Source organism: Erpetoichthys calabaricus, chromosome 8 (assembly GCF_900747795.2).
Source record: "Erpetoichthys calabaricus chromosome 8, fErpCal1.3, whole genome shotgun sequence".
NCBI lineage: Eukaryota > Metazoa > Chordata > Cladistia > Polypteriformes > Polypteridae > Erpetoichthys > Erpetoichthys calabaricus.
In genome coordinates, this window is record NC_041401.2 from 85,897,998 (window position 1) to 85,913,423 (window position 15,426).

Consider the following 15,426-nt stretch of genomic DNA (forward strand, 5'->3'; position numbering starts at 1 on the left):
TTACACAATGAATGACAAAATTTAAAAAAAAAAAATTGTGTAAATCAATAACTGGAAATTAAATGGCTCCACCTTAATGACTACAAATACGTAACATCTTTTCTACATGATGGAGCATCATTTTATCCAACAAGCAAAAAATGTACACCACCAGAATTGCACATTCTGAAAGAAACAATTTTGTCTCAAGTTCTACATTTTTCAATGGGATAGAGTGTGACCATTTATATAGAATAAAATGATACCAGCAAATGCTTAAAAAACAAATAGTACTTAAATGCACACTTGGTGCTGTGATTTGACAAGATTATGCACAGACAAACCTTGATTCATCTCCTGTTGCTTCAACTCCAAAATGCTCACAAACTGCTGGCCAAAACTGCTCCCTCCATGAGACAAAGTCTTCTTCCAGGCTTTAACACAGAAAAAGTAACTCACTATAGGAAACAGGCTCATGTGTGAGCTACACCAGTTAAGTACACCATTTGAGAACAGCATTTTACTGAACACAAAAATGGACCAAATGGATAGTATAGCACACAAAAAGGAATACAGTAGTCTTAAAGCCATAAACAATTCTTAAAATTGTACACCAATACTGTAAGGCACATTAACCATAAAAACAACACAGAACATTTCTATACACATTTGTACTGTAATGTCACACAAGGTACACATTTTTCTTTTAATGTAGTAGTTACATGTAACCTATTTGACTTAGCAGTAATTTTCATTTCTTCCTATGTATAATTATGCAGTAATTAATCTTAACCACAACTAGTTCTGTTAACTTATATTCATAGTTACCACAATGAATTACAAGAAAAACATTTGAATAGAGCTTCAGATTGAACAGTATAAACTTCATCTGCAGTTATCTTAACCTTAATGTAACCAATCAAGTAGACTACTGACTTTATCAGAGTTTTATATTTTACATATTTTTATACATATAAATGGGCAAAGACATACAATGATTTGATATTGTTAAAGATTAAGTATTCCGGGATAGATTGTAGTTTTAATTTTGTAAGTAAGTAAAAGGCTGCTATTTAAACATTTTATAATGATCAAAACAAACTCCAAAACAAATCAAGGCAATTTACTAATCAGGATCAATTGTGTTGCTTTTTTGTTCCATATGTAAAATTTCCTGTCAGTTTTACATTCTATTGAATTTAGAAATTATGTAATTAGTTGTATTTGCAGGAACAGATTCATTTTCTAATCCTGTTTAATATTTTATACCCCTTGTTTTTATTAATATAGAAGCTACTTGATATGCTCACAGATGTAAATGGATGCAAATGGAGTTTCTCTTTAGGACAATGCTATTTGCACTAATGTTTATTGCTTTCCATTTAAATTTCAAATTCTTCGCATATGTAAAACTTTTAAACTGGAATTTGGGAAAAAAATGCTACAACACCAATCCTGTTCATGCTCTAGATTAGTCTTCTTTCAATTTCATGAATTTTTCAATTTTCAGTTTCTCAGTTAAAACCATTTCTGTTAATGCTAAGGATAAAACTTCTGATGGTGTGGCTTCTTCTACAATACAAATTTCTAAACTCCATCTTTTTTGTAAAACAGAACTGATTAATACACCTCAGTCCAACAACCTTTTCCCCTCTTCTTCTAAACATTTTAAAACAGAATTTGTATCAGTGGATGTTCATCATAAAGCAAGTTAACCAACAATATTAGCTGTTCTGTTGCTTGTAGCTAGTTTTTATTTTGCTCAAATAAGAAAAACACTGCAACTAAATACCTTTGACTAAAACTAAATGAGAAGGATAAGTAAATGGAGTAAATGCCAGTGCACTAAAAGTTATTTTCATAGACAATAAAAACTTGCACTATTGGTATTTTGATTAAGTATAAAAATGGCTTTTTCACAGCTATGAAAATTAAATAATTCTTAAGCAACAAGACCAACCTTCTATTTAAGAAACTGGATGAAATAATAACTGCTGCAACTGTGTTTTGAGTTCACCTGGACCAGCTGAATATTATTTACAGACTTGTACACTTGGTATCTAGGTATAGCATACATAAATACTGCATAGATACACACACACACTCAAATATGTGGAAAACTTTACATATGTTTTGCTTATGTGAAATGTAGTCTATATATACACACATAACTAGCTGTATTGCGCATAGAACAGCATCACAAAAACATATTGCATAACCTACAGTCTACAAGGCTATGAATGGCAAGGAGAGATCTGATATAGACATTTCAGAAATGAAACCTTGGTACTGTTTTATTTAGTCCAAGGACAAAACTGAGTTTTTGCATCAGTGTGATGCTATTAACTTGTTTTCTTATTATGGTCAGCTGATAGACTGCATTTACTTTAATACTGCACAGGACGTACAACATTGAGAAAGACTAAATTATTCATTCAGGGTAGACAGGAGATGCAACAAAGATGCCATGTCACAATAACATTTAAAAATGATCTCAACGCTAATCATGCTCCGAAAATATATTGGTTAATTTTAAATCTACAGTTTGTTTTTTTTTATTTTTTTTTTTTTAATACAAATAACAGTACATGGGCTACTAGATACAATTCTTCTGCATATTAGAAAACTGTATTAGTCACTCTTGATTTGATGCAACAATGTTCAAAATAGTAGTCCATTTGAAAAGCCCAAGAGTAAATTTCTCAAAAAAAAGATCCTAGTACTCAAGTACAGCATAAACCTTTCCTGCTTTAAAGTGTACGAGTCACTATACAATTAAAATGGTATGCATTCTGATGGAGTTCATTGTTGGTCTATTTTTGTCACATTATAAGCAAAAGATATAGAATAAAGACAGATGTGTTTGTAATTCAAAGGAGAATATCAACAAGCTGGGCAACAGAATTAACACACTCTCAGCCACTTACTTTTATACATTTCCCTCCCAGGGATATACCTTATGGGGGAAAAAATGCAAATCACATCAAGAACAAAAGATGGGCGTCAAGGTGGCAGTGTGCAGATAGGGTAATAAGTTGTAACAATATACAGGTGCTGGTCATAAAATTATAATATCATGACAAAGTTGACTTATTTCAGTAATTCCATTCAAAAAGTGAAACTTGTATATTAGATTCATTCATTACACACAGACTGATGTATTTCAAATGTTTATTTCTTTTAATGTTGATGATTATAACTGACAACTAATGAAAGTCCCAAATTCCGTATCTCGGAAAATTAGAATATCGATTAAGACCAATGCAAAAAAAAGGATTTTTAGAAATGTTGGCCAACTGAAAGGTATGAACATGAAAAGTATGAGCATGTACAGCACTCAGTATTTAGTTGGGCTCCTTTGGCCTGGATTACTGCAGCAATGCGGCGTGGCATGGAGTCGATCAGTCTGTGGCACTGCTCAGGTGTTATGAGAGCCCATGTTGCTCTGATAGTGGCCTTCAGCTCTTCTGAATTGTTGGGTCTGGCGTATTGCATCTTCCTCTTCACAGGTCAGGCAAGTTTGCTGGCCAATCAAGAACAGGGATACCATGGTCCTTAAACCAGGTACTGGTAGCTTTGGCACTGTATGCAGGTGCCAGGTCCTGTTGGAAAATGAAATCTGCATCTCCATAAAGTTTGTCAGCAGCAGGAAGCATGAAGTGCTCTAAAACTTCCTGGTAGACGGCTGCATTGACCTTGGACCTCAGAAAACACAATGGACCAACACCAGCAGATGACATGGCACCCCAAACCATCACTGACTGTGGAAACTTTACACTGGACCTCACACAACGTGGATTCTGTGTCTCTCCTCTCTTCCTCCAGACTCTGGGACCTTGATTTCCAAAGGAAATGCAAAATTTACTTTCATCAGAGAACATAACTTTGGACCACTCAGCAGCAGTCCAAAGGCGAGACGCTTCTGATGCTGTCTCTTGTTTAAGAGTGGCTTGACACAAGGAATGCGACAGCTGAAACCCATGTCTTGCATACGTCTGTGCGTGGTGGTTCTTGAAGCACTGACTCCAGCTGCAGTCCACTCTTTGTGAATCTCCCCCACATTTTTGAATGGGTTTTGTTTCACAATCCTCTCCAGGGTGCGGTTATCCCTATTGCTTGTACACTTTTCTACCACATCTTGTCCTTCCCTTCACCTCTCTATTAATGTGCTTGGACACAGAGCTCTGTGAACAGCCAGCCTCTTTAGCAATGACCTTTTGTGTCTTGCCCTCCTTGTCCAAGGTGTCAATGGTCGTCTTTTGGACAACTGTCAAGTCAGCAGTATTCCCCATGATTGTGTAGCCTACAGAACTAGACTGAGAGACCATTTAAAGGCTTTTGCAGGTGTTTTGAGTTAATTAGCTGATTAGAGTGTGGCACCAGGTGTCTTCAATATTGAACCTTTTCACAATATTCTAAATTTTCCGAGATACTGAATTTGGGACTTTCATTAGTTGTCAGTTATAATCATTAAAATTAAAAGAAAAACAATTTGAAATACATCAGTCTGTGTGTAATGAATGAATCTAATATACAAGTTTCACTTTTTGAATGGAATTACTGAAATAAAATCAACTTTGTCATGATATTCTAATTTTATGACCAGCACCTGTATAAACACAATGTGACAGAAGAATTTTTTCACTATTAGTAAGAGTCAGAATTTTGGTTCTACTGACATTCTTGCTAGAGCCTTTTTAATTATATAAACCATTAACGTAAAAATGCACTTTACAGATTAAACATGCAGATGACACTACATTCGATGGATTAGCCTGTACCCTAGATTCAGAAGAATTCCTGAGGAAAGGCCAATATTAACAAGAATTAGGTAGATAAGTAACAAATAATATTGAATCACACTGGGTCCATATCAAGGAAGGGGTTGAGGGCTGAATGTATAAGTAATTAATCATGGTGTGCTGCACCTACTCAAAATAAACTAAAGAAATAGTCACTTACTGCTGGTTTTTGGCCATTTCTTGTATTTTGTTATCATCCATTCTGCATCTTTTGTTGCCTTGAGGCAGGGTGGCACAGTGGTTAACATTGCTGCCTCACAGCTCAGGTTGCATTTTTGGCCACAGTAAAATTGATTCACTATAGCCAGCAGATGCTTCTCTAGTACTCTAGGGTATGTAGGGCCATTGAAACATTATGATCCACTCAAAACTAATTCAGTTCCTGAAAATTACAGCGATTTCGCAGAACTCACAGCAAACTGAATTCTGCAGTGTTTGTTCATCACTAGTGAATATTTGAGACCACATCTAGAAAATGTTGTGCAGCTCTGGAATCCATTTAATAAGGACATACAAGTGCTAGAAGGCGGCCAGTGCTACAAAATTAATTCTATGAATGTGGGGTATAACCAGAAACAACAAATACTGTCAAGCCTAATTAACACATTTCAGGACAATACATGCAGAAATTCATGTAGCTTGTTTCCTTAAGGAGGTTGACCAGATATAAGGTGATGGCCATGCTATAAAAAAAAACACAATTTCACACGCACACATATGCAGCGTATTCATTTGAATATTTTGTTACAGTACAATGTAATTAATGTTCCTATGAACTGTTCACACGCTTAAAGATAGTGGGTAGCTATAAAATAGCTCACCACCTTACCTACTCAAGCTTGATTTAAAAAGGATATAAATTTTAGTATTTTTAATCAAAGAACTTACTTGCTATCATCATCTCCCAAACCAAGATCAAATATCCTGCGTGCACCAAGTTCTTCAAATTTCTTGTCAACAAATTTTCCCATGGCATTATAATGCTCATAGGTTTTATTGCCTAGGCCAAAAACCTAAAAAAAAAAAAATATTAAAACAGCATAAGAGAGTAGATATTAAATACATTCAAACTATATATTTACTTATAAGTGATGACTAAATAAACAAACAAACAAACCAAATAAAAAATAGAATCCAATTTAGCATTTACGACCCAAAAAAAAAAAAAAAACGCCATGTTCAGTAATTTGTGCGATTCATGTTTATACAAACATTCTGGCTAATTGTTCATGTTGTCAACCCCTATGCCCTAATAAATATAAACCACTTCCAGTCTATAAAAATGTGTTTGCCAATCTGTCCGCATTTTTACAGATTTAAATAGACAGTATAATAGGACATGTTAAACAACATTACTTGTAATTACTGTACACTCCAAATCAAATAAGATGAGCAGCAAGAAGTTATGAAGCATTTAAGCTTGTACATGCAACCCAGACCTGTCCAAAAACTTCAGACCATGACACAGACTCCACTGATATCTATGCTGTGCAGTCGGAGCTTCATAAAACAAAATCGGTATGCATATCAGTATACTAAACAAAAACACAACATGCACTATTATAGCTTTGAGGACTAAGTGAAGTGTAATAAGTGGCTTTTTCTGCTGTACTGGCAAACTTACAAAATAAAAACCACGGATGGGCTAAAAAAAGCAACACACACACAAACACACCGATTCGCCAGAGCTTACTTACTGCATAGTTCACACCAGACAGGTCAATATCTGTTTCCTGTAGCCAATCATAGAAATCTTGAGCATTATCAGTGGGATCTCCTTCTCCATATGTTGCCATACAAAAGACAGCAAGTGAGTTTTCAATTTCAGTAAGACGAGACAGCTCAGACTGTGTAAGACAAAAGTTAATTTACAAACAGTATCCTATTAATCCCTATATATTTCATAAAGATTACTTTGTCAGTAACAAGGTACTAGAATTTTCTCTTTAGTGTTTATGGAAAGGTTCCAGAAATATCAGAGGCCTTCAAACCCCTAAACATATTACTCACTCAAATTCAACTGCTAGCAATTCATTTACATAAACCATTATTTGCCAGTCTGAAATTTTCATATTCTAGAGGGGAAGCATGCAAACAGGCATTACATGTTTAATATCTTTGGTAAAATAGCTTATGGGAATTGGATGTAAAATATTAGAGTCTTTAAATATTTAAATTAATCCAATGAAGTGTAGAAATACAGCAGGAAACCTGGTGAGCAGTACTTAAAGAAACAGCATTTTATAAAGGGTAAAATGGTTGTAGTCTCAGCTGAGCTATTGATCATGTGGGGAGTTTCGAGAGAAGAAAAAAAAAAAGAAAAAAAAAAAAAAAGGTACTCCAGTTTTGCTTCCCCATCCTAAAGACTTACAGTTTAAGTTAACTGGGAACACTATGCATGTGTGAACACAACAATGGATGGGCATTTCTTGCCTTGTAACCAATGCTGTTATGAATCTGGTCCCCACAACCCTGACTTGGAATAAGGTGGTTTGACAATGGCTTGTCAAAAACACTAGTAGAGAATCCAAGACAAAAAACCCTCAACAGAAACATATACCAGAATGATTACCATATCATACTCCTCAGGATCTGCAGCCATTCCTCTCATTCCGTAACGATGGGAGTCTTTGGAAAGGCGATTTGCAAATTCTTCAGCCGTTCCAGTTTGAGAACCATAAAACACAACTATGTTTTTACCCTTATCAGAAGAAAAAAAAAAAAAAAAAAAAAAAAAAGTTACACAATCATCATCATCTTCCTAAAAAGATGCTTTTCAGCCCTCTTATCAAACCACTCTTACCGTTTTCTTCATCTTTTCAATAAAACTTGTCTCTCTTACAGCAGGAGTCCTAAGTAAAGAAAATTTTAAAAAGATAAATATTTAAAACATTTCAATAGATATCAGTAGTAGATATGCTTAATGATTAAGCCTTTTGTGATAAAATTGCTTTATACAATCAGGGTTCAAAGTTTTTAGTATGGCTTGCATAGAACTTTATATATACACACACGTCTCCTTATTTTAAAACATAAAATGTTATGCATCCATCCTCAAATCTAACCAATCCTAACTGAGTGTCAAAGGGACCAAAGGATATTCAAGCAGCTTGGACAGGTCCATTGAAGTCTATAAATGTAGTTTAATTTAATCACAGCTTGTAAAAGCTTTTGAAATTGTCTCTGAGCAGTAATGGTTTACTGGAATTTATTACTGTTGAAGATTTCTGAATGTGTTTTTTTTTTTTTTTTTTTTTTTTTTTTTTAAAGCTTTAAGCAGTTAAAAATAAATAGCTTGTTAAAAAATGTAGCCCTGAACAATATTTTAATCATTCTCCAAATTGGATCCATTTCAAGTGTTGTTCATTCAAAATGATTGCCAAAAAATTGACAAAATGTCTAACATCACAGGGAAAATAAATAAATATCACCAAACAGGGGAAGTTGAACTTGGATGCAAAAAAGGTTTAATAATTATATTTAATTCTGCTAAAGATATTGCACTATGTGCCAGACTTGCAAAAGTCATTGCGTCCATCTTTTGCATAAATGTTGTATGCATATATAACTTCACTTTTCCAATATCACTAATGTCAGTACAGTGTATAGATTGCACTATAGAAACAAAATACAACATTGGCTCAGACTTACTCACGTTGGACTAACAAGCCCAGGTCATTATAAAATGTGGAAATGAAGAAGATTGAGGTGGGACACAAAGATGTTCTTGTAAAATGTGTCATTTTCTAGAAAAACAATTCTTAGAAACATTTTATAAATCCTAAGGGGTAAAATGAAATAAGAATGCATAACAATACAGTACACCATTTTAAATAAATTATGCTTTCATATATTTGTTTATTTTGACGATTTTAGTTCTTAATTAAAACACCTGTGAGTTGCAATATTTTGTACAGCACTAAAATAAAATATTCATTATGCAGATTTAGCTTGTAGACACATTATTATTACTTCATAAATCACATCCTCAAAATGTATACTTTATGTCAGTTTAGTAGCCTATAGGTTTTTTCTTTTGGAGATTATGATTATGTAGAATTCTTACAACAAAAACTCCCCCCAATAAATTCTCTGATTTGAAGCTTTCTATTACAAAGTATGGAACTAAACTACTTTTAGAAACCGAATAACAACATTTTGCAGTTTACAGTATATTGGATTTAGCAGTGTATGTTTATTTTATCTGTATACCTGCATTTTTTGGGTTGTGTATGGTACAAGTGTTTCAGTGAATGAAATTATGAAATTTAAACAGTGTACAAAGTACCTATTTTTTTTTTTTTTTAAATTACAGAAAAATCAACACAGTATTGTATATTTATGTGAGATTAAATTTTAAATTTGTATTACAAATTGCTCAATGCAATATCTACGAAAGAAAAAAAAAAATCAAAGCACAGTATATAAATAAAATAGGGACATTTAGGAAATTGAAGACAATCATAATACAAAACAAAGTTGGCATCTTGTAACACTATCAGTTGTACTGTAATAATAATCATGAATTATACATGTTTTTTCAAGCTATAAAGCTCCCTTGAAAGAGAATAGCAACTGCCCAGTCTTGTTATAGGTGGCTATGTATTTGCCAAATCTGTTTGGTTGCGTCACCCACTAATTCCCCAGTGGGTGCTCTCTGGACTCCAGTTTATACTTCTTATTTCCTTGCATCATACTTTGAAACATAACATGACAGAAGGTCACTTCTAAAATTAAAAATACACATCATGCTCAACATAAAAAAATAAAATGATTTACATGCACTGTTTGGCACACACACCGACCTTCACCTCTAGTGCCTATTGATCTAGTAGGAATCTGACATTTAAAACCATTTGCATCAAAGGTAATGGGAGTACAAGTAAGCAGAGAATACTGAAGCAGGTTTCCTTTGGTGGTTCTGGAATATGTAATGCAAAATGCACCCTCAATACAAATTCCATGTGTTTTTCTAAATTAAAAATTTAGAATGATTGAGAATGTTGTTAGGCAAATCTTATGCCTCTCTTGTAAATAAATTCCTATCTTCTTTCTAAAATGGAGACTGGTCAAAGTCTTTACTCAGTTGGTAAGTAAGAAGCACAGATGTTTGAGAGGGGTGGAAGATTGGGGTAGGAGTTTCTATTAGCTAGCTCTATCCCAAACTCTTTCCAAAAAGCTTACATGTTCACATAGAGGTAGCATGGATAAAGCAAGTACAAATGGATTGTAGGAAATCTTCAATAATGTTTAAAGGCAATTTTCTTAAATGTGTTGCAAGTTCCTAAGACAATACCCCAATTTTTCTCTTAACATTTCTTTATAGGTTTCCACAATTTTAGTATTTGTGTATCACAGCTCCAGCTGATTCAAAACTCTGCTGTAAGAGTCCTTACATGAACCACCAACAGTGAGCACATAACTCCCATCCTGCATCTTACAGAATTGAATATACTGTAAAATTCTATTATTAACTTACAAAGCTTTAAATGGCCTTGCACCGGACTACATCAGTGACCTTCTCCATCATTAATTCTCCCGTTTGTCAACCTTGGCCCTCTGATTCTGTCAATCTTGTTGTGTTCCACACTAACCTGCACTCCATGGGTGACAGGGCATTTTCAGCTGTACAGCACCCAGACTTTGGAATGACCTCCCTAAATTAATCAGATCAGCTGACTCCATTCATTCCTTAAACAACTTAAAACTCATCTGTTAAGGAAGGCTTTTAACTTAACCTAACATTCTGTCCCTTCTGTCAATTTACCTCTCTGTCCAGATGCTCAGGATAATTTGTGTGTGTGTTGTATCACAATTTACAATAATGTAATTTGTTCAGGCTTTCCTATTAGTATTCAGTTTAGCATTTTACCCCGGTTTATGACTTTTATTCTATTTAATCCTTTGTATCTCCTGTATTTATCTGTTTAGTGTTATGTAGAAATATTTATACCCAATGTTTCATATACCCTGCTGTTTAAATAAATGCCTTGCGAATGGGAAAGGCACTATATAAATAAAATGTATTATTGCTCTTCTCTCATTAATAATTAGAACCTGCAAAACATTCAAAATCCACTAATGTCTGTATGTGTTGATGCCCATTTACAATCTAGCTTTGTAGATTGGTTGGTGTTCACATGCATTTTACTTTCCAATATCACCTAATGCAGAGTTCAAAATACAGGGGCACCTCAATAAATTAGAATATCATCAAAAAGTTAATTTATTTCAGTAAGTCAATTCAAAAAGTGAAACTCATTATATAGATTCATTACACACAGAGTGATATATTTCAAGCATTCATTTAGTTTCAATTTGCTGATTATGGCTTCTAGCTAATGAAAACCCAAAATTCATTATCTCAGAAAATTAGAATATTGTGAAAAAGTTCAAAATTGTAGACTCCATGGTGTCACACTCCACTCAGCAAAATCAACCCAAAACATCTGCAAAGGTGTCCTGAACTTTTAAAATGGTCCCTCAGTCTGGTTCAGTAGGCCACACAATCATGGGGAAAGACTGCTGACGTGACAGTTGTCTAGAAGACAGTCATTGACCCCCACCACACGAAGGGTAAGCCACAAAAGGTCATTGCTAAAGAAGCTGGCTTTTCAAAGAGTGCTTTATCCACGCATATCAATAGAAAGTTAAGTGGAAGGAAAAAATGGCAGAAAAAGGTGCACAAGCAACAGGGATAACTGCATCCTTGAGAGGATTGGGAAGCACAGCCTATTCTAGAATTTGGGGGAATTTCACAAGGAGAATTTCACAAGCAGTGGACTGCGGCTGTCAGTGCTTCAAGAGTCACCACACAGACATATCCAGGGCATGGGCCACAACTGTCTTCCCTGGGCTAAAGAGAAAACTGAGTGGATTGTTGCTCAGTGGTCCAAGGTCCTCTTTTTCAGATGAAAGTAAATTTTGCATTTCATTTGGAAATCAAGGTCCCAGAGTCTGGAGGAAGAGTGGAGAGGCAAAGAACTCAAGTTGCTTGAGGTTCAGTGTTTAGTTTCCACAGTCAGTGATAATTTGGGGAGCCATGTCATCTGCTGGTGTTGGTCCACTGTGTTTTATCAATTCCAAAGTCAGCGCAGCCGTCTAACAGGCGGTCTCATGGCCTTGGAACCCCTGCAGATTGGTTATTGTTTTTTGTTTATTTCCCCCCTACAGCCATCTGGAGTTTTTTTTTTTTTTCTTTTTTCCATAGGACCTTACTTTATTCTTTGTTAATCAGAATTGCCAAATTTTTTATATAGTGACAAAGTTCTCTACATCTTATCTTTATTATTTCAGTTGACAAAATTGTGTGTGTTCTGGTGTAAATGTATTTAGTAGATAGCACTGTGGCAACTACTTTTGCCTCACATTTAATGTTAGACACAGCCCAAAACACACAGCATATACCCTGCTCACTCCTAACTGATTGCCTGAGATCGATACGCGAGGCAGAAATGACTAGAGAAAATATTCTGATTTTTTTTTTTTTCCCAGGAAGTGCTGCACTTTAAATATGGCAAGTTTAAATTCCATCTGAAAGAATGAGTTTTATTTGTGTGTGTGTGTGTTGGTTGAAAATAGGTTGGGAGAAGAAACTATATGCAGGTAGTTTATTCCTAAATATCAGGCTTCTCAGTGGATAGGCCAGGAGTTTTATACAAATTTTTGGATGCATTTACTGCAATAACAAAAAAACATAAGATAACAAGTGAAAATAAATTCTATATATGTATAATGTGGCATCTGGCAAAGTAAGAACTACAAATAATCCTTTAATTAGTATTTTATCTTTCTGTGACACTCTTAAATGTATTTTGTACAAAACTAGTTTACAAAAAGTACTTCACCTTTTAATATGGCTATTAGGAGGTTTTTGTCTGTATAATCTATTAAAAACTACCCGGTCTAATAAATTGCTAAATATGCATAAAAAACAGGCCTTTCCATTAGAGCGTTTCACTGGTCACCCCAGAGTTTCTAAATAGCAGAGGATTTGCATTAAACTAAATGCAAAATACAATAATATTAGAAATGCATCCTTGTAGAAAAGAGAGTCAAAACATTATTAGAGTTCTAGTTATACACAGAAAGCCAAATCAAAATAAACAATTCTTTTCCACTAATTTAGACACCGGCTGCAATAAAAAATAATTCAGCTACTGCAGGAACAAGATGAAAGCTCTAAAATTACATTTGAAGTTGGCCAAGAAGAAGCACCCAGAGGTTACTCCTAGGACTGTGTGGGAGGTAGCATGCCAGTTATACTCAACAAGGGGGCTCCGCACCCTGCTCGCTTCGCTCGCCTACCCCCGGCGTTTTGAACCCGTGCCCGCTGGGCAGCCACGTGTGAGGATGACGCACGTTTAATACGGAGCGTTCGCCTGTGTCACTCTGGGGGCCCCCACTGTTAATACGGAGCTCCGTCCGTACTATTATGCGGTGCATTGTGGACTACTGCGGACCCCGTAGTGTTTCCCGTTTCAGTTTGTATCTCGGTCAGTCAAACTTTTGTTTTTGAAGCTTTTGAATTCCGGTCTTCATTATCTGTAACCTGCTGTCCATGTGTTTGGCCCCCTCGTTTAACCTGTTTATGACGTTTTACTTTGCTTTCTACTCTGTCTTTCATTTCTGATCTCGCTTTATTCTGCTTTTGTTTCAATGACACCTGGTCCGTGGTGAATATATTTTCCCTTTTTCGAGTAATAACTTTCATTTGTTTACGATACTGTGATGTTTATCGTACTGTTAATAATACATCACTGTAATGTGATTCACCAATGCTGTATAGTTTGGACGTGTGAGGATGACGTATGTTTAATACAGAGCGTTCGCCCGTGTCACTCTGGGTCTCCCCACTGTTACTACGAAGCTCTTTCCGAACTATTATGCGGTGCATTGTGGAGCACTGCGGACTCTGTAGTGCTTCCCGTTTCACTTCGTATCTCGTTTAGTCGAGCTCTTTCTTTTTGGAGCAGTGCCTGCCTGGTCTGCGGCATTTCAGACGCACGTTGTAGGCGCCTGCGTTCATTAATTATATCCAGGCAGGCGCGTGTTTGTATCTCGGTCACTCGAGCTGTGTCGTGTTGAATCCGTGCCTGCTTTGCCTACGCAGTTTGAGATGTGCGTTGTAGGCGTCCACGTTCCCATTTCACTCTGGTGCGGGGCGTTGACTCCTCTTGTTTTACTATGTCTCCTCCTGCGCCTTCACCATGCCGTTTTGCACTGGTGCAAAGGGGGGGGGGGGGCCTTGTGTGGTGCCTGCACATGTGCGTAGTCTCTCCCGTTTCACTCGAGGGGGCCGGGCTTTGTGTGGCACTTGCGTCTTTTGCGTCCACGGGCAGGTCCCTGCATCCATATCCGGTTTACCATTCTCGTTTAGTAATATGGATCAGTGGTTCTCAAAGTCGGTCCTGGGAACCCTCTGTGGCTGCAGGTTTTTGTTCCAACCATCTTCTCTTTTTAATTGGACTCTGGGCTAATTAAGTGAACTGTTATTTCCCAGATCCTGTGTTTTGGGAACAATATCCATATTACTAACCGAAGGTTGTAAACCGGATGGACGCAGGACGCATCGAAGCGCACGCGCACTGCAACGAGCCTGCCCATAGCTAACGACACAGCCACAGAAAACACAGAAACGAGAAGGTTGTAAACCGGATGTCACGCGCACTGCCGCACTGCAACAAGCCCGCCACCTGTAAACTAGACTTGCTCTAATCCACTGTGCCAGTAATGTAGATCACATAACGGTCATTCAGTTTGGTGCCTGCCCCAGAGTCCAGAGTCAAACGCAGCGGCGTCCCAAAACGCGGTGGCTTTCCAGAGTCAGTAGGTGGCGCCCAAATAACACAACGTAATGCGCCGTGGCGACCGCCCCAGAGTCAAACGCAGCAGCTTCCCAGAGTCAGTACGTGGCGCCCAAACAACACAACCTGTGAGCTACACTTGCTCTAATCCACTGTGCCAGTAATATAGATCACATAACGGTCACAGACTAACCCAGCGGCTTCCCAGACTCAGTGGCTGGCACACGAACACCACAACCTGTAAACTGAACTTGCTGTGCTCCACTCTGCCAGCAGTCGGTGTCAGCAAAGGCAACGGAATCACGTCTCCACAAAACGAGACCGCTTTACTACAGATATGCTTATGTAATTAAATGACATTTCCCCAGTCGCACCCACCCTCCATGATATGTCATCCATCCAGATATCGGACGGAACAGAAACTGATTGCCATTCTTGGATTTCCGATTCGCTAGCGAATCGCGGGCTTACTTGTAGAAATAATAAAACTAAGTTTGGTAATTATATACACACTAATCAGTTATATAGAAATAATGTATTTTTTTTCTTAACAATATTTTCATTTCATTTTTCTGGGTGTTCTAATTGTTTAATTAATCCATTAAATAAATGGGTCTAACACTAAAGTAGTTACAGCCTTTCATGATTCCGTGCTGTTTCCCTGGGTGTTTTTAATTGTCATTAAGATACAATGTAAGGAGCAAACTGCACAGAAGAGGTAAAATATAATGAAAACAACAAAAGTGAGTTAAGCATTTAAATCTATAGCAAAAATAGGAATATTTCTAATTGTCTTATAAATGTAAAAATCATGCCTCTGTGCTTTCTTAATGTATAAT

General features: G+C 36.4%; 1 protein-coding gene across 2 annotated transcripts in view; it reads right to left on the reverse strand.

The window, feature by feature from the left end:
* The window catches only part of porb (P450 (cytochrome) oxidoreductase b), an 83,230-nt gene that overhangs the window by 16,413 nt on the left and 51,391 nt on the right, over positions 1-15,426 (reverse strand). For both annotated transcript variants that reach the window (XM_028807027.2, XM_051930806.1), the window contains 5 exons: positions 7,585-7,633; positions 7,354-7,482; positions 6,479-6,628; positions 5,670-5,794; positions 324-413 (listed from right to left, as the gene is read on the reverse strand). In XM_028807027.2, coding sequence (XP_028662860.1) covers positions 324-413; positions 5,670-5,794; positions 6,479-6,628; positions 7,354-7,482; positions 7,585-7,633 — 543 coding nt within the window. The remainder of the gene's footprint in view (positions 1-323; positions 414-5,669; positions 5,795-6,478; positions 6,629-7,353; positions 7,483-7,584; positions 7,634-15,426) is intronic.